The sequence below is a fragment of the Haemorhous mexicanus genome, chromosome 5 (assembly GCF_027477595.1).
Source record: "Haemorhous mexicanus isolate bHaeMex1 chromosome 5, bHaeMex1.pri, whole genome shotgun sequence".
In the NCBI taxonomy this organism is placed as follows: Eukaryota; Metazoa; Chordata; class Aves; order Passeriformes; family Fringillidae; genus Haemorhous; species Haemorhous mexicanus.
The window spans coordinates 45,247,167-45,266,618 of NC_082345.1; the positions used below are offsets into that span (position 1 = coordinate 45,247,167).

General features: G+C 40.2%; 1 protein-coding gene across 2 annotated transcripts; it reads right to left on the reverse strand.

The window, feature by feature from the left end:
- Positions 1 to 13,367: 13,367 nt before the first annotated feature.
- Positions 13,368 to 19,437, reverse strand: ATP23 (ATP23 metallopeptidase and ATP synthase assembly factor homolog). Of its 2 annotated transcripts, none has more exons than XM_059847015.1 (6): positions 19,176 to 19,437; positions 17,868 to 17,913; positions 17,679 to 17,760; positions 17,262 to 17,399; positions 14,875 to 14,958; positions 13,368 to 13,920 (listed from the first exon to the last, which is right to left on the reverse strand). In XM_059847015.1, exons 1-6 carry the CDS (start codon positions 19,357 to 19,359, stop codon positions 13,717 to 13,719), a joined length of 738 nt encoding a protein of 245 aa, XP_059702998.1. In that variant the 5' UTR covers positions 19,360 to 19,437; the 3' UTR covers positions 13,368 to 13,716. The 2 variants fall into 2 exon arrangements, with proteins under 2 accessions (XP_059702998.1, XP_059702999.1); XM_059847016.1 differs by having other exon boundaries at positions 17,868 to 17,966; positions 19,176 to 19,315.
- Between the last annotated feature and the right edge of the window lie 15 nt (positions 19,438 to 19,452).

Sequence of the window (19,452 nt, forward strand, 5' to 3'; positions counted from 1 at the left end):
TGCCCTCTTCTGTTCTGCATTCTGCGTTTCAAATTCTTGATGCCTTTGCTATCTTACCAGGCTGGTATTTCTGTATACTACATATTCATGGTAGCCATAAATGTATCATTCTACCTGGAACAACTGCTTATTGTTGATATCTTAATAAAACTATGATTTAATACTTTACAATGTTAAAGGAAAGTAGAATGAATTAGTGGCAACCATCAAGTCGATAGAAAAATTCAAAAGTGTTAAAGTCAACCCAAGTAAAACAACAACAGTTCAGAGGGGGGAGGCCTGATGCACCTCTGTTCTGGGCCTTGCAAACTCATTTCAAAGTCTGTAGCCAGACACAAACAATGCCAATACTGTATTGCAGGTCTACAAACCCACAAAGTGTATGTTTTGTAACTACACTGTATCTCATGAGAACCCCCCAGAACTTATTTTCACTTTGTGAGGTGGTGGTTGCTTCTGAGCACTCTGCATTGTATCAAATTCCCCTACTGAATTGTTTTCTGGCAAATTTTCAGAGTCTGGCTTTTTACAGAGCTCTTCTGATCAGTGTGCAGAACACATCCTGACCTAACACACCAGTTGCTGCCTGGAGTCCTCTTCTGTCTCAGATATGAGACAGCGAGAGACCTGCCTCCCTGCTGCTGCATCAACTGGGACTAGAAATTTGCACAGTAAAGGGAAGACACACAGTACAGGCAACCTTGGTAAAGAATTAAAAAGAAAGGCAGAAATAGGACAGAAAATGGAATTAAGCAGGTTTTAGGAACGGGATAGTGAGAAGAACAGGAGGTGTCAAAGAGCATGAGCTCTCAGGAGAGAAAGAGACATGATCAGCAAGAAAGCTCAGTGTCTATTCCATGTGAGGCAGAGAACTCACAAGTGTAAAATTAGCAACATGCTCACCTTCAGCTTCACAAACTGCATCACTGTGAGAAGTATAGAGATAATTCAAATACCAGATGAGTAACAATCTTCATTAAATTGCTAGATGACATGTAAGATATGTCACCTAAACTAAATGCAAAAAGCTCTACAGATCCACCCAACACCTGAAATGTGATAAATTTCTTCTGTCTAGCATTAAGCCACGCTCTATATTACTCAGCACTGGTTAATTATAAAAAAATATTTACTTTCAATCTTAAAACAGTTGGGCACTTAAAATTCTAATCTAAATTTACACAGATCAAGTAATTACTTATGAAAAGTGTTCTACAGGAGTTGCAAAAAACATTTACGGTTTACAATGGTCCAACAAATGCAAAAAGTGGCTATGCTTGCAGACCATGAAAAAGAAGCCCAAAACCTAAGATTGTTACGATGAATTTGAAATATTGAAAGAAAGTCAATCTTTAACCTAAAATCATCTAGACAGGTGATTGCACCATTTTTGTTAAAAGTCTAGATATAGGAAAAGGTTTCTAGATTCTGAAGTCTGATATCTAAAAATGAAACAATAATTATTTGATTTACTTTGAAAAATACTTTTTTATTTTCCATCAAAAACCAGTGAAACGTGCAAGAATTTATCTGCCTTTAAAAGTCACTTTGAGCAACAGCAGTGATCCCTTCTTAGATGGAGAACACTGAAGCTACCTGTAAATCAAATTGCATTTTCCACAGATGACAAGGCAGCTCAGTGTAATGGAACCCAGGTGTTAGACTAATTTCTAATTTAGCCATAAATGAAGAAAAGAAAAATATAATCCTCAATGCAAGTTGTTGTGATATTACAGAATCCATCATAATGAAGAAATGCCCCCACTTTGCACAAAGGTTAACTGTACAAATGGTATTGCATCAACAGAAATGTTAATGAGTTTGTGTGGCAGCGGGTAAGCGGGAGCTGGCAGAAGGAAGCTGTTGTGGTAGGCAGATAATTACAATGGAAGTCATGTCTTTGGTAATGACTGGGATTCACATCACATATCTTTTCAGTCACAAGACAATTTTGCTAGCTCTGTTTATGGTAATCTATGGGATTATTTGACAGCAAGGTGACACTTTGACTTTGGAACAAATTTCTTTCACAGACAGCACAATTACTAATATTGTGACATTCAATTAGACATATCACTGATGTATAATTTTGATTTTAGAAATTAGACAAACATAAGGTATATTTTTCATTAGTACATGGAGTTCTTTTAGTTCTCAATTTGTTTTTCATCATGCTATTGCTTTGATCTTACTAATGTGTAGGTGTTGGGGGAAATTCAAAAGCTGTGAGTTTTTAATCATTCAGATGCAGGACCAGTAAAGAAAAAGGAGAAATTATGCGAACGTACAATTGTCTTAAAGAGAAGGAAAACAGATTTCCAGGCAATGTTTATCTATTTATTATAAACTCTACTACATAACAGCAAATCTGTAATGTGCTTTTCAGGAGGGAATTCTGACAATAGCTACACATGCTTTATCATATTGTAGGCCAAATCCCCAGCTAAACTATTTACCTCAATCTCACAAAACAGTTAAAATAGGAAAATATTTAGGTGAAGAATCAAATCTCTGTGGTCCATTCTTCCCTTTATGGAAAGAATGTGAAATTACAGGGAAAGGGAAACACTGACAACAAATGTGGTGAGTATGTCCTGAAGTCTCACCCTGTCCTTGGTCTATGGCAGAAAGCAGGGTGTCACCCTGAGTATTTCATTGCAAGATCAGAGAATACAGTACCCCACCAATACTTGCACCTAAGTGTTCTATACTCACAAGTAATAAAATATGTACTTTGGTAAGCAGAAAGCAGTTTTCTGTTTGAAATTCTTCAATAAATGGTTTGTGCAAATGAAGTTTGGCTTCTGGGATGCAATGTCTAGTCACCTCAAGCACCTTTTATTGCTTCAGTTCTCTGAGTAGCTCACCTAATTTAACACAAGTGCCTCATCTAAAATCTCTCTTGCTTCATAAAATTCTACCTTCACAAATACAGCATTGTAAATATTAAATCTATGGGGAAAAAGAAAACAAGAAAGGAGGATACAATGAGGAGTATGAATATAACAGAAGCAAAACTTTGGTTAGAAGACAAAAGCATTTTGGTAAATACATTGCCTTACTATAAGCATGGCTCTTGCCCTACCAGCGATCTCCCTTCTGCCCTTGATGTAGGTTTTACATTTTAAAGTCATGATCTGCCTTCTTTGTAGCTCTGAATCTGTTTGAAATATTTGTTATCATAAGTTAGGGGATCTAAGTATTAATCAGAGAACAGTTATAAGGAACAATAGTCACTCTACATCATTCCTCTATTGAACTTAGGTGCAAACTTTTATGCAGAATTTGGATTAGAAGAGTTAGCTCAGGTAACATGATGTGGAAAAAACCAATTTGCCATCAGTATCCTATTATTTCCACTTCTGCTGAGAAATTTGTGACTTGAATGAACAAAACCTAGGACCTTAATAGGATGCTGCCAGAATTTTTTAGACTAGTCATGTTTTTCTCTCTCCATGGAGACAAGTCACAGTCATAATCATCTTACATTTGTAGTTTTCATGCCAAAGAATGCACAAATGCTTCAAAACTTGGCTAATTACACACATGAATCTTACCATTCACCACTGAATACCAGTAGCCTCTGTTGTGAAAGGTTTTTAACAATAAACTGTAAAGTTCACTTCAGTGCAAGATATGGCTGCTATAAAGTAGGAAGAGTCTCAGCAGGCAGACAATAACACTTTAAATGGAAATGCAAAGACACCACTGAAGTTAACGTACTACTTAGGAAGTGTGTCACATCGATTTAATGACCTTCCTTTTGTGTTCTGAGAGGACCATACATGCAATAGCTCACTGAGCAAGTTCAAGTGCACTTGATGCCCTTGGAGTACTGTTCTCCAAGGTGCTGAGTACTGTGGTTCACAAGGCAACAAATGCTAAGTCTGTAAAAATGACAGGATTAAATGTAAGTAAGTTCTTAAGTGCTTTACTGATTAGAACTTCCAGAGCTGCATAAAAGAGTCTGTGTCCCTGAGAGTCTGACATTCACATCTTGAAAGGAAGATTCCTGAAGGAGAGAAATAGAGGCAGTGAAAAGGTTTGGGTTTTTTCACTGGCACAGTTTACAAGGCCAGAAATAAGTAATTTAGTCCTTTCTCTCACCCATTCCTTTGGAGTTTTCTTTATAAGGCTACAGCTTAAGAGGACAAGGGTTCTGTTAAAAAAACAAACAAACCAAACAAAACCAAACAAACAAAACCCCATGAAACAAACAAACAGCAACAAACAAACATAACAAAAACAGAACAAACGAACAAAGAAAAACAGCACCAAAACTCCCACTTGAAACATATCAGAAGAAATTGAGACAAAACCTCGATCTCCAAAAGGCTTCTACATGGCTGTTAACATAACTATAGAGATGCTGGTTTCCACAGACATCTCCAGTGATGCTACAAAGATTGCACAAGAGGGAAGTTTACTCTAAGCACTACTTTATGAATTTCTCAGGTGGAAGCAAATATGCCTAAAGATGGATAGCTGCCACAGCCACTGCTGCTGAAGGAAATGGAAACAGCAGTTTGATGAGACTCTCAGGAGATAAGGAGCACGTCCAAGAATCTTGAAGAAGTAAGAAATAGGGTCATCACAGGTAAGGGTGATTTTGAATAGGAAAATCTGTTATCCTAGTGTTTTCCTAAAGTTCATCCACAGGTTCTTCAGTCACCCTCAGACGACATGGGATCACCTACTCTCAGACACCCAATCTCTGGGACCAGATCTTGCCTTTTCTGTCAGCATTCAGACTGGAGTTAGATTGCTTACATTAACCATGTCATGTGTCTCAAAAAATGTCTACAAAGGCCAATGTGCCAAGACAAAAAAGTAACTAAACTAATACTAATATTTCCTAAACATAATACTTTCCAAGACGAAATCTAAAAGAAATGTTAAAGAAAGTGTTAAAATTGATTTTTTTCCCCTCCATGTTAAGACTGAAGCACTGCACATCCAGTAGATACCTTACTTCATGGTGATATATGCAGTGTAGAAATTACATGCTCAGTCTTCACTGAATGGGGTTAGCAGATTTCTAGAAAATATCTTCAGAAAAGTGCATTTTCCATGAGATAGGCATTTGAAAAGGCCTGTGAACAGTAAGATTTCTAAAAGCCTAACTGCATCAAAGACTCAGCTATCCAAGGTTCATTGACTGAATTCAGGAAGGCTTCCTGATCCCATGTGTCTGAAACACAGAGCATCTCTTTGTTTCTGAGCAGAAATCTTAAAGGTTTGAATCTAGATTTGTCACCTCCTGGGGAATATTATGTCAGAGTATGGGTTTTGCAAAGAGAAGGAAGGGGATACCCTTGGTATCTTTTCTTTGCATGGAATAAGTAGAAATATGCAGGAACCAGAAAGAGTTGACATAATATCCAGTCCACTTCAGTTAGTGGCTGGCAGAAAAATTCACTCTACTGGAGGAATCCAAAGAGCAGGAAAGGACTGTTATATTAAAGTTGTCCTTTTAAGTCTGCTTTTACTCAGTAGTCAGAAAATACATCAAGATGGAAATATGTACCTGTGACCTTCTTTTCTTGTATTCCCAGTCCTACAGGTAATTAGTCTCCTACTCCTCGCACCAGAAGGTCTAAGGCAGAAGGCGTGAAACCTGAGGGTAATATATATTCTGTGATACCAAGGAATGCTCCAGTTCCCATGAATGAATATTCAGCCTTGACAGAAATTCAATTCAGTATCAGCATGAGGTCTGACAGGTAATCCCTATCCCCTGCCATGGTTCCTATGGTAAAGAAATATATTCCCCAATGGTTTCCCAAGTGCATTCCAGCAAAGTGTCAAATCAAGAGACTAAAATGTGGTGAGACACCAGCTGGCACCAACAACAGTTTGGCATGGATGCAGGAAGTGCGGGGGCAGCTGAGGAGCAGAGGAGGACAGTAGCAGGAGCTGGGGCACAGGAGGAGTGGGAGAGACACAGTCAAGATGCCTACAGGTATCCAGGTTTATTCATGGGCATATGACCAGAGGTGAGAAGGAAGCTCTGTAAAACAGGACCTGGGGAAGGAGATTCAACTACTCACTCACATTCTGATCCTGGGGGCTCCCTGGGAACTCTCAGCTGGCTCCCACCAGACCAGATTGAAGCTATCAGAGTAAAATCCAGTGCTGTGGCATTAGGAGCTAGAAATTAAAAGAGGATACTTGGAAAGAATACCCCTTTTTCTCACACATGTAACAGCAGATTCATTCCCCAGCTAAAATTTCACTTAACCTCTCCCTTGTGTAGGTTGGAGATGCACAGCAGGACAAGGAGGAGGTAACTAGTAATGAAAGGCAAAGAAGAAAAGCCATCCTTTACTCGCACATGCAAAGTGTGGTGGTGCATCTCCCCATCTCCAGGCCTCAATATGTTCTGAGAAATGCTTGCCAAGCCTCAGCCCTGACCAACAGCACCTGGGCTGGGCAACTGTTGAGCTTATTAAAAATACCATCTGCTCCCAGGAACTCGTGCTGCCTAATGAGCTCCTCCCCTCATTTTTTAACAACCTTGGAAGCTTTTTTTTGCCTGAATAACAACTCAAGTGGAACAATATTTTTGTTCTCATACACTCAAAGAAAGTTTCCGATCTGAAGTGCAGCCAATATGAAACATTGCTACGACTGAAGCAGATTGTCTTGCAGCCCTGTAAACAGTGGTTTAAAATGAGACCCTTTGAGCTGTCCTGTCACACCAGCCTGTGACCAGCAACCTCCCTCTGAGGAGAGCACCCCTCAGAGCCAGCAAACTCTCAGGTTTGCTGTACTGGCATCTGAAAAGGCATCTGAAGCGAGTATTCCACTACCTTCAAGGACAAATTTTCATAGTTACCTTGTACAGACTCTTTATGTCTGTGTGCATGCAAGCATGCATATCAAATGTGGGAGAAATGCTGCTCTCCTTGATTCTTAAGTACCTTAGATTTGTAAGGAAGTTAGGCCTGTAAGTAAATTACTGTTGTGATATAGTAAATCCTATATGAATTCTTTGCCAAATTGTTTAAATTATGAAATAAATTAGGTGAAATGTTGTTAAGTTTAAGTACTATCAAATTTAAATGCTGTTAAGTGCTATTGGGCCCTTAGGGTTTGGATTGATTGGCTCTGGATTTTTTTTGTTGCTTTTCCTCAGTGTGCCTTAACCATCTAGTAAGTAGTAGATTAAACCTTGCCAACAAATTTTGTCATGCTGCCACTTTTATATTAAACCTGTTCTTATTGATGCCTTTGTTGGCAATTCTTTAATCAATCTTTAAACACTCTTTCATGATACAGATGCATAGGAATAATTTGAGTAGGAAAGAGGAACAGGTGTAATGTGTTCATGGAGAAGTAATTCCCTCAAACAAGGAGAAAACAGCAGGACAAAAAATGGAGATGAAAGAAAATCGTTCATCCGTAAAACATTCTGGGAATGGGAAAGGTGCCCCTAAGGGCTCCACTTTGCACTTGGAAGGAGTGAGGAGAATTGACCAAAGTGCCTGGATAGTGGAGGCATCCTGTTGGCCCTGGAGCCAGCCTGCTGCCCCGCTGCTACACAGCCTGCCTTGTTTAAGGCTGTTTCCCCAGCGGATCTCTGTGAGTGGAGAACGTGTGTGTAAAACCAGCAAGCACTTCAGAACTTTTTGCTTAGAATGGGGGCTCAAACCAAGATGTCTCTTCATTATTGGTTCCTTACTCAGCAGCACAGAGTGCTTTGTGTGTGCCCTTCTTCTTTTCCCTACTTTCATCTTCTTCTCCTTTTTCCTCCTTTCATCTTTTTCTTGAGAAAAGGGAAAGTAATGGTTTAATTCTCTCCTAAATTCTGAATTATTTTCCCATTAAAGAGCTACAACTACAACAATACCAAAAAACCCTAAAAAAATAAACAAAAAAACCAACAAAAAACCAAAATCAAACAAACAAAAAACCCCACCCAAACTAACCAACCAACCAAACAACCAAAAAAAAACAAGTAAATCTTTGTTTTCTAGTTTTGTTTTTAATCAGGCATACAGGCAGGCTAAAGGATGAATGTTTATTAGGTAATTTGGGTGGATTTCCATACCACAATAACCCCTTGATGCTGAATTCTTCAAATCTATCAAGCAAGACTCCCTGACCATGCCCTGAGAATTTCTGAACTTTTCCGTATTTCAGAGTTGGATTTTTCTGTTTACTGTTGATTTTTGTTATTTTCACTTATAATTAAAAAACTACAATCAATATATGAAGGCTCCTGTGGTAACGACATACATCCATGCAATTAAGAGCTAGGTGCTACAGACTTTAAAAGAATTCTGCCAAGCAGCTATTCAGTGAGGTGTGTCACAGCTAGCACTTCCTCTCTAGCAGAAACAAAATAATTGAAGGCTCTTTATTAAACTACTCTTCTATGTAAAATTATGTGTCTTTACTATTTGGACAATGATGCTCTTCTCTTTTGGTCAAACTTGAAAATCTGCCAGATTTAAGAGAAAAAGTTATAATATTCTGAAAATTCAGGCATGAGAAATAAGGAATTAAGCTAATGTAATTTCATAATTGTGATTACCATTGATGGGTCTTCACAACTTAACATTCTGGCCTGCCAAATGCATCCCAGCATTTATCTAAGTGTCCCTGTGAACACAATCACACTCCAAAACAGCACAGATGGCAAAAGTATTTCCATACGTTTTGAAGTGTTCTTCTAAAGGAAGCAAATGTTCTTCAGAAACACAAAAAAAATAAAAAAGTAATTGAAATATGGTTTAATTTTGAACCTCTTTTAATATTAAAGCTATTCAAGTTTGATTAAAACAGAAATTTTAACCAAGAGTGAACTGCTCACTGAAGAACAGCTGTGTATAGTCTGCAGCTGATTTTCCACAGCAGCATGCTGTTCCACAGTCCTTCAGCTCCCTCTAGCTGCTTATTCGACTCACAAATTTTTCATATTTGCATGGAGTTTTTACTCGGTTTTTTTAACCTCTGTTTCGATGAGAATAAAGCATGCAGGTTAAAATTGCACCTGAAGCAATGAGATGATTGCTCAAATTGATAAACAGTGTGTGCAAAGTTCCATGTAATTATTGTCCCTCCTTTTTTTGGGGAATGAGAAGAAGCCCATTAGACCATCCTGATTTTGCTTTCTGGTGACTTGCTGTGCATATATTCTGCCATTATAATTTGACTTGGTATAACTGAAAAGCATCCATTGCTTAAACTGACTTTTAATGGATATGCAATTTTATTACATAGAATCAAAGAATCATTTGGGCTGGAAAGATCATGGAGTCTGACTGTTAACGCAACAATGCAAAGTCCACCACTAAACGTGTCTTCTAAATACTTTGAGGGATGGTGACTCAGCCATTGCCCTGGACAGCCTGTTCCAATGCTTGACAACCATTTCCATGAAGAAGTGTCTCCTAATATCCAATCCAAACCTCTCCTGGCACAACCTGAGGTTGTTTCCTCTTGTCCTGTCACTTGTTTGGAAAAAAAGACCAAGCCCCACCTGGCTACAACCTGCTTTCAGGTAGTCATAGAGAGAGATAAAGTTTCCCCAGGCCCCCTTTTCTTCAAGATAAAGAACCCAAATTTCTTTAACTGCTTTTTATATGACTTGTGCTCTAGATGCTTCATCAGCCCTATTTCCCTTTTCTGAACATGCTACAGCACTTGAAGTGAGTGGCTCAAAACTGAGCACAGGATTCAAGGTGTGGCCTCATGTCGCAGTGAGGGAAGCTCGGTGACACCTCAATGTGAGAATCAGCAAGCTTCGTTTATTGATTAGAGCATCAGACATTTAAGCACAACATGTAATAAGCTCATGCATATTCTGTAAGCTAAGCAGTCAATTGGTTATTCTTACTTCTTCATTCTTTACAACTTACATCTCCCTTTTCTCATGCTCTGCTCTCGGCTACATCATCTTGTTATCAGACTACAGCTATACCCAAGGCCACTGCGGCCTTGCAGGTGCAGGGCTTCAGATCAGCTGGGCCAGTACTTTTCCAATTCTCAGCTATCCAGAGCATGTCTATGTGACCTTTGTCATGTAACCAATTCCCAACAGCCTCACCAGTGCTGAGTATAAGGGGATGATCATCGCCCAGGGCCTGCTGGCCTATTTCTGATACACTCCAGGATGCCATTGACCTTCTTGGCCACCTGGGCACACACTGGCCCATGTTCAGACAGCTGTCAACCAACAGCCACAGGGGCATCTTTCCAGACACTCTCGTCCCAGCCTGTAGGGCTGCACAGGGTTGTTGTGACCCACGAACAGGACCAGGCTCTTCACCTTGATGAACCTCATACCATTAATCTCAACCCATCAATCCAGCCTGATCAGATCCCTCTGCAGAGCCTTCCAATCCTGGAGTAAATCAACACTGCCGCCCAGCTTGGTGTCATCTGCAAACTTGCTGAGGGTGCACTTGATCCCCTCATCCAGATCATCAAAAAAGATATTACACAGGACTGGCCCCAATACTGAACCTTGGAATGACCCACAGCCAACTGGATGCAGCACATTCACACAACTCTCTGGGTCCAGCCACCCAGCCAGTTTTTAACTCACTGAACAGTGCACCTATCCAAGCCAAGAGCCGCCAGTTTCTCCAGGAGAATGTTGTGAGACAGTGTCAAAGGCTTTACCAAAGACCAGATAGACTGCATCCACTAGGTCACCTTTTCACAGAAGATCAGGTTGGTCAAGAAGGACCCGCCTTTCACAAACCATGCTGGCTGGGCCTGACCCCTGTTTGTCCTGTATGTGCCACATTATGGCACTCAAGATTCCCCACCCCAAAGGCAAGGCCAACAGGCCTCTAGCTCCCTGGATCCTTTCGACCCTACTTGTAACTGGACATCACATTTGCTAACCTCCAGTCAACTGTGGCCCTCCCATTAGGCCATGACTGCTGATAAATGATGGAAGGTAGCTCAGTGAGCACTTCTGCCTGCTCCCTCAGTATCCATGGTTGGATTCCAATCAGTCCCAGGGACTTGTGGCTAAGTGGTATAGCAGGTCACTGACTGTTTCCCCTTGGATTCATTCTGTTCCCTGCCCCTGTCTCCCAGGTCAGAGGGCTGGATTCTCAGAGAACAACTGCTCTTACTACTAAAGACTGAGGCAAAAAAGGCATTGAGTACCTCAGCCTTTTTCTCACTGTTACTGTGTTTCCCTCCCATCCAATTAAGCATCAAGAATCTCCTGAGCCCTCCTTTTGTCACAAAGGTATCGACTGAAACACTTTTATTGGCTATTTTACGCAATAGCCAGATTAAGTTCTAGCTGGGCTTTGGCCCTTCTAATTTGCTCACTGCAAAACCTCATGATTTCCTTGTAGTCCTCCTGAGAGGTCTGGCCCTTCCTTCCAATTCTTCTGTTTTCCCTGAGTTCCAGCCAAAGCTCTCTGTTCAGTCAGTCTGGCCTGCTCCAGCCCCTTCACAATTTCCTTCTTGAAGATGTCCAGCATTCTTGGACTCCTTTGCCCTTCAGGACTTCCACCCAAGGTACCTTGCCAACCAAGCTCCTAAACAGGATGAAGTCTGCCCTCTGGAAGTCCAAGGTAGCAGTTCTGCTGAGTCCCCTCTTCTCCAAGAATTGCACAAAATCAAACATTTTGTGATTACCGTGACCAACATGGTCTCTAACTGTTTCACAGTGATATACTATGAAACATAGTACATGTTAAGAAACACTATGAAACATACTGTATGTTAAGAATTGTGTCTTTCTAAAGGTCAATGTCCTCTTTATTAGCAATATTTCCTGTATGTCTGGAATACTATCTTTCCAAGATTTTCATAATGTTCACCTATCAAAAATGTTAAAGAAAAAAAAAAGCAGCTTGTATACTTGCATTTTCTAGTTTTTATTGCTATATTTTTCATTTCTAAGTAGACTTCATAAAGCTTATCCCAGAGAGAAGACAAATGTATATACTCCAACTATGTATTGGTCAAAATACAATATAAATGCAAACACACACACATTCAGTAAAGCAGAACTTTGGTTAACAAGGTATAATGCAGGGAAGGCATTATCTGCCAGAATATATGTCAGAACTATAAAAAACCCAGCATCATATATCATACTGACTAAAACAGTGACTTGAAGAACAGTAAAGGTTAAGGGAGTATTAACACATACTATTATGCTGATTTCAAGGCATCTCTGATCCTCAGAGGATTTTGGAAACTGCAGGTTTATAGAGACTACATGGACAATGGGAAGCCCAGAATTCAATGTGTAATTTTCTCCATAGGTATCTAGGTTATTATACCCATTTTTTTCTATTCAGATATTCAGCCCTGAGGTTATGTCAGTCACTGATGAATTACCCCAGAAAAACAATATTATAAAATCTCCATTTGAAATTCTGTAAAACTACTGAAAGCACAGGTTTGAAGAATCTTAGTCAAGACCTAACTTCTTCCAGTACAAGAAGGATGACTTTTTGAGGGATCTACATCAATGCTTAGCTCCAGAAGCAATGGTTCCTGTAGGTATGAATTATGCTACACCTGGAAATAAATGCAACCCACACATAGTCCAACACAAACAGAATTCAGGCAATTCAGGCTTGATCATCTCTCTCAGGCACTTTGTGTGTGTTCTGCTTTGTCCTTTGTGAGAACTGTGCCTAGGTTTTAATCTTCTCTAAGTGATGCTGCTGATCAGGAAAAGGCAACACACTGCTGTCATCTTCAGGCACCTTGTTTCTGAGTGACACCTTAGAAGCAGGACCAGTGGGCTGGAGACTTATCACATGACTGAATACTTCCCAGGAGGAAACTACAGAATGATTGTCAGATCCAAAACGTTGTAAGCATGTGAAATAAATAGGTGGAGTGCAGGAGTCCAAGTCTGCAGTCAAATAAGGGCCCTGTCAAAGGCTGCCAGATTCTGGAGGTACTTGGGATTACCTCCCCCTTTCAGCTGCAGCATGTCAGGCTCTTGAAATTGGTGCATTTCCCTTCCTGAGAAGTTCAGTGCCTCACTGCAGCTCAAGTCTCACCAGTCTGCTGCCTCACTACAGTCAAATTATGTATTGCCTGAAAAAGCTTCATACATTGACAGTCCTGTTGTCACAAAACATTCTGGAACACAGAACAGGAGAAGGCAACACTGATCACCATATCTGGTCCTCCAATACCAAAGACAATGAGGACATGAGCAGCATGTTCAGGGCATAAAGGACTCAAGTCACAAAAGCTTTCCCACCACTGGAAATGATAACCACCCAAGAATTGCAAGAGGTGCTCAAAAGCAAACGTGGCAATCACTAAATTTTGGGTTTAGCTGTAGTTCAGGTGCCCATCTTTTAAAATAAAGTGATGAAGATTATCAAGTTCATTACTGTGTATTGAAGACAGGGAAAATGTAAAGATTTTATGGAAAGATTTATTCAGTGACAACAAAATTTTCAGAAATCAATCCTAGTCAGTCAGAATGAAAAAATTAAAAGCACATTGAATTGTATTTGACAAGTCATTTGGTATACTAAATTATCTTTCTGGAATAACAGGTGAGCAATCACCATTTTTAGTCTTGTTCATTTACCACGTTTACTTCCCTGGAAGTTGGCTCACAAAAAATGTCTAAAAAATTAATTGGTAAGTTTGATAGAGTTGCCCTTTCCACAAGCACTGTGGGCACAGACTATAACTCCAGATGTTACTGAACAATCAGGCATTAATGTGATTTCCTGCGTGGCTTTTCCCCGGCCCCGCTTACAAATTAGCAGTATAGCGATCTCTGTTCTGAAAGTCTCTGTAAGCACGTTTTGCATCTGCCTTGCTGTGTGGGATTCTTCCAAAAGGTTCCAGATCATTGAAGCAGGCATCAAAAACTTCATCCACAGCTTTTTCTGCTGTTTCTTTGCTAACTTTTCTAACAGCCAGAATGGAACGAATTGCTCTGTCTCGTACACAAGTCTAAAGTGAAAAAAAAAAAAACCAAACCTGTCATTATTAAGAGTAATTTTTTTCCAGATTTTGTCAAGTATTAACTCCTATTATACAGGCAACAATTTTGTATGAAAGAAGAGTCAAGGAGTGCCTGTAGTAAGCATTAAAGTACATTTTAATGTACGTAATTCCATCCTGTGCAAACAATGTGCTTGCTTAAGTTTTCCATGTACACATAAACCATTAAATAATTAAAAGACATTGCTTAGAACAGGAATTAAAATACAATTTGGCATTTTTTGTAGGTATTGTTTGTAAAACTTGACCTGGACACAAAAAAAAAGTCAGAAAAAAATAGACACAAATACCAGTTAGGTTCTTTACAAACTGAAATGCTGTAAAACAATGGAATGACTTCTCTACTGGCCTTAATTTTGATAGTTCTCTTCATGGCAACTTTTTCTTACAGTTTGTTTGCCAAAAGACCAAAAAAATATGTAAACATCATCTACAAGCTAACTGCCATTCTAAAATGAGCAACTACTTAGGTTTCAATCTGTAGACTTCATTACTATTCACAAAAATAATTCCTACAAGACTTAATACACATGATTACTTAGAAATCTTCTCATTTTGCTTCCTTCAGTTTTCAGTAACTTTTGAAGAGTGTCAACCACTTAAAGTGGATAAGGTATTTCCACTACATTTCCTGCAAGCCCTGCTTTTAGATTGGTTTTATTAGCCATCCATTGTCAGTGGTAATGCTTTAAAATATGACTAAATGTTCAGGGATTTCACTCCAATAAAAATAACAAGGTGGGAAAAAAAATTAACATGGATCATTAAGGGTTAGTTAAGAGGAAACAGCAACTCCATGGCATCTATTTCTTTTTCTAAAGTTTTCAGCTATGAAAACTCAGAAGGCAAAGACCAAGAAGGTAACATAACAAATTATTAGATTTTAATAGCCACAGTTTGTACCTGATGGTGCCCTTTCAATCCAAATTTAAACCTGGCTATTTCATTCATCAAAGTACAGTCTCCACTGAGATTAGCAGCTCGAATCTATTGAGAAAAATAAAAAATCACAAGATCAGAGAAACACATGAAAATAAAAGTCAAAGAAATTGCAGCAAACATTTTTCTTCAGTACATTTCTGGTGACTGTTGGTAGGGGATATTCCCGAGGCACTGCTCAGCCTCAATGAACTACCACAACCTTCAGGTTTCTCCAGGACCTACCTCTCACACATCCCTAAAATTTAAATAAATGAGCAGTAGAGATTATATGTATGTATGTAGATGAACTGCTAGAAGAACATGGAAAATAATATTCTCCTCAATCTATATCAGAATCTGTTACAGCAGTCAGGAAGAAAGGCAGATACCTTTCAAAGACTACAGATGCAATACCAGAAGAGCAGTAACTTTTTTGTTTTGCAAAAAGCTACATAAAGCATGTATGCTTTAGCTTAACTGTCTTTTCCTGTACACTAGAATTTCTTTTGTCTGCTAAATATTTTACACCCTACACAGTCTGTTAGGAAACGTAAATAAATCCTGATTTCCTATAATTAAGTACCAGAGTGAAAATAAATGCATGGAAAATATGAAAAAGAATTAAAAATGCCATCAACAAAATAAGCAAATACCATAAAATTAAGTAATCAAAAGACCTGAAGAGAACAAATAATCCTGACAAGAGCAAGAATATGCACAATCTTGAATAATTAGCATATAACAATTAATAAAGTATATTTTATATATATATATATATATATGTGTATATATATATATATATGAGAGATAAAATATATTACAGTTAATAATTAAGAGTTATTGCATTGAGTTTACAGGTCAAAATGCTGACAGTGAGGGGCCTCCCAGGGTGGCTTCTGTGAGACTGGAGAAGTGGCTGAGCCTATGTCAGAAAGAGACTGTTTTAACTGGTTTTAAAACAAATCCACCATTACTGGTGCTGGCTGTATCTCTGTGATGATGCATTCAAGAAAGAATTAAAAAACCTACAGGGCAGCTGTGAGACAGAGGAGTGATGAAATGTGAGGGAAACAGCCCCACAGTCACTGAGGAAGGATGGGGAGGAGGCGCTGCAGGCATCAGAGAAGATCATGGAGACAGAGGTTGTCTCCCTGCAGTCTGTGAAGGAACACAGTAACGCAGATATCTACACTGCAGTCCAAGGAAGACATCATGACATGAGATACAAACATGCCCTGAAGAAAGCAGCAACCCATAGAGAGCCCATGCAGGAGAACATTTTCTGTCAGGTACTGTGGGCCTTGGGGGACCAATGCTGGAGCAGTCCATTCTTGAAAGAGTGTATGCTGTGGAAAGAACTCAAGTTGGAGCAGGTCTTGAAGAAAAGCAGCCCAAGGGAAAGACTCATGTTGCAGCAGCTCATCAAGGACTGCATTTCATGAGAAGGGCCTCAAGCTGGACTAGGGAAAGAGTCCAGCAAGGATACAGGAGCAGCAGAGACAAAGTGTTATGAACTGACCATAGCTCACATTCCCTGGCTACCTGTGCCACTTGGCAGGGAAGGAGACAGAAGAATCAGAAATGAAAGAGTGAAGCTGAACCTGGGATAAACTTTTCTGTGACAAAATGATATGGATTACATCAGAAATCAAATAAAAGCATCCAGATTCATACACATAACACCTGTGTCACATTCACAAGAGGAATCCCTCCCAGCATGTGCTCCATTTAATTTCACCTCCAAAAGTGTCAAGTATTAAGGCCTTTAATACTCAAATGTCCTCTGAAACCACAGAATCATAGAATGGTTTGGGTTATAAGAGGCCTTAAAGATGATCAAGTTCTTATCTCCCTGCCATGGGCAGGGACACCTTCCATTACACCAGGTTGCTCAGAACCTCATCCAAAGGTGATGGATTCACAACTACAGTGTACTAGCAGCAATACCACAATTACTCAAAATATGAATGTTACAGGAAAAGACAACTCTGTTGTTAAACAAAAAAACCTCAGCAAAACCAAGGTTACTGGGATAACCACCCAACATACCATTACTTGCATGGAATAAAAAGAACTCTATAAGCAATTGATTAATGTGCAAATGTGTTTTCACTTCTAACAACTCTCTTATTTGTCAATAACCACTTCTTACACTCTCAGTGATCACATTCTACCTAGTATGACATTAATTTACTAGTATTTGTGAAAACTAAGTATTTGTTTTCCGAACAAAACTATTTAGGTTGACCTGACAGAAAGGACAAAATGTATTAACAGGATTAAAACAAATTAATTGTGTGTAACACAAAGTAACCCTAATATATGGCAATAATGAATAAAATTACAACATTAGAAGGATTTTAACTTACCTCTGAACATGCTAAGTGTTTGACATTTTTAAACCAATCAACATGTGCGCGGCAGTGATCAAATGCATGAATCAATTCATGTGTGACCACCCGGTTCATATGGGATTGTTGGCGAATGTTGTTCTGACACAGAACAATCTGCAGAAAAAGAGATATAGGTAATCTTTTTACTAAGTTTCAACACTTCCCTTACTTCTCAGAGACACCACTGACAGCATTTAGGGTCCTTAGATTGGTGTTTTTCAACATTAACAGCCTTATCATACTGAAGTGTACTAGTTCCAATGCCATGGAACATCTTTCATTTTCTTGTTTTCATGATTAACTTAGGTATCAGTATTGGTAGATTTAATCCTAGCAACAAAGCGCTAAAAAAAACCTGCAGTCATTTGAAAGGGTACCATGTGTAGCACCTACCTGAGATGTGGCAGCATCAAAACCTCCACTAACACAGCCATCACAGTTTTCACAAGAAAAGTGCCGGTCATTGAAGACAGTGCTGAAAGGTCCAAACAAACAAAGTCACAGAAAAGAATTTGAAAAACTTCAGTCACTACTTATCACAGTGACATTACTACACAGAACAAGACAAATTAGTTTACATACCAACCAGATTGCTTCAGAGCCTCAAGGAGAAGTCGAGCATGTGGATCTAGAAAAACATTGCTGCAATCAATTTCTCTAGACAAAAGTTTTGAAAATCATCTATAAACAAAATATAAAAACAGTCAAGGAAAAAATCAAATAAGAAAAACTCTATACATGCAAATTTATACTTTGCAGTATTTAATCTTATTGCAATACAACTGGACACAATTTATACTTTGCAGTATTTAATCTTATTGCAATACAATCAGACTATGTGATATAGAATGATAGAACAGTTTGAGCTGGAACGGAGCTTAAACTAGTCCCAATCCTCCTGCCTTGGGCAAGGACATGCTCCACTCGACCAGGCTCCTCAGAGCCCTAACTGAGCCTTGGAACACGCCCAGATGGTGCAACCACAGCTTCTCTGGGCAACTGTCCCAGTGCCTCACCACCCTCACAGTAAAAAAATTTCTTCTGTATATCTAGCCTAAATTTGCCCTGTTGCAGTTTGAACTCGTTATTTCTTTTCCTATCACTGCAATTCTGGATGAGGAGTCTCTGTCTGGTTTCCACATTTGCTCCTTCAGACACTGGAAAGGTTGCTCTGAGGTCTCCATGCAGCCTTCTCTTCTGCAGGCTGAACAGCCCCAACTTTCTCAGCCTGTCTTTGTAGGGGAGGTGCTCCAGCCCCCTTACCAACTTCATAGCCCTGTTCTAGACTCACTCCAACAACTTCATCTTCTTCTTATGTTGGGAGTGCTAGACCTGGCTGCAGTACTATGGGCAGGGTCCCAGGAGAGCAGAGCAGAGGGGGAGAATGACCTCCCTTGACCCATTTGCCATGGTCTTTTTGATGTAGCCCAGAATACAGAGTAAAAGCTGTTCAGGAATCAAGTCATTCTTGACACTACTTTATTACCAATAAACATAAATAGAGCGGCCTATAGTGACCATCGTTTGCTGTCAGCACTCACCATCCACATCAAAAAGCGCAAGGGCCACGAACGCACAGACACTGACAAATCATGTTAATTTCTCAGGAAAAAACAAAAAGTACAGGAGAACCTTTTTATAAGAAAAAAGCCTCTCTCAGCAACTTTCGAAATCGTATTTTGTCTTAACCAAAACCAGCGTGTTCCTAAATCAGCAGCCACCGGCTCGGGCCCAGTCCGGCCGCCGCGGGGGTGCCGCGGCAGGAGGGCAGGGCCCTGCCCGGGACCCGCGGCACAAGGTCACCGCCACAAGCGGCCGCGGACGGCCCGGGTTCCGCCCGGCCCCTCTCTGCGCCGCGACCGGCCCGCGGGAGGGCGGGGGAGCGCTTACTCGTTTCCAGGGTCAGCCTCAGCATCAGCTGGCACTTATTGTGAAAGGTGAAGAGGCTGCGGACCAGGAAGCTCTGCGGCTTCTTATTGCGGTCCGGGAACAGCCGGTAGCCGAAATCATCCTCCTCCTCCTCCGCCCCTTTCTTCTCTGCTGCCGGCGGCGAATCCGCCTCCCCGTGCCCCATGTCCGGCCGTGCCGTCCCGCGCCTGCCGGGCGCCGCGGAGCCCAGGGCCGCTCCAATCGCCGGCTGCGCTCCCGGCACGTGGGAGGGGGCCGC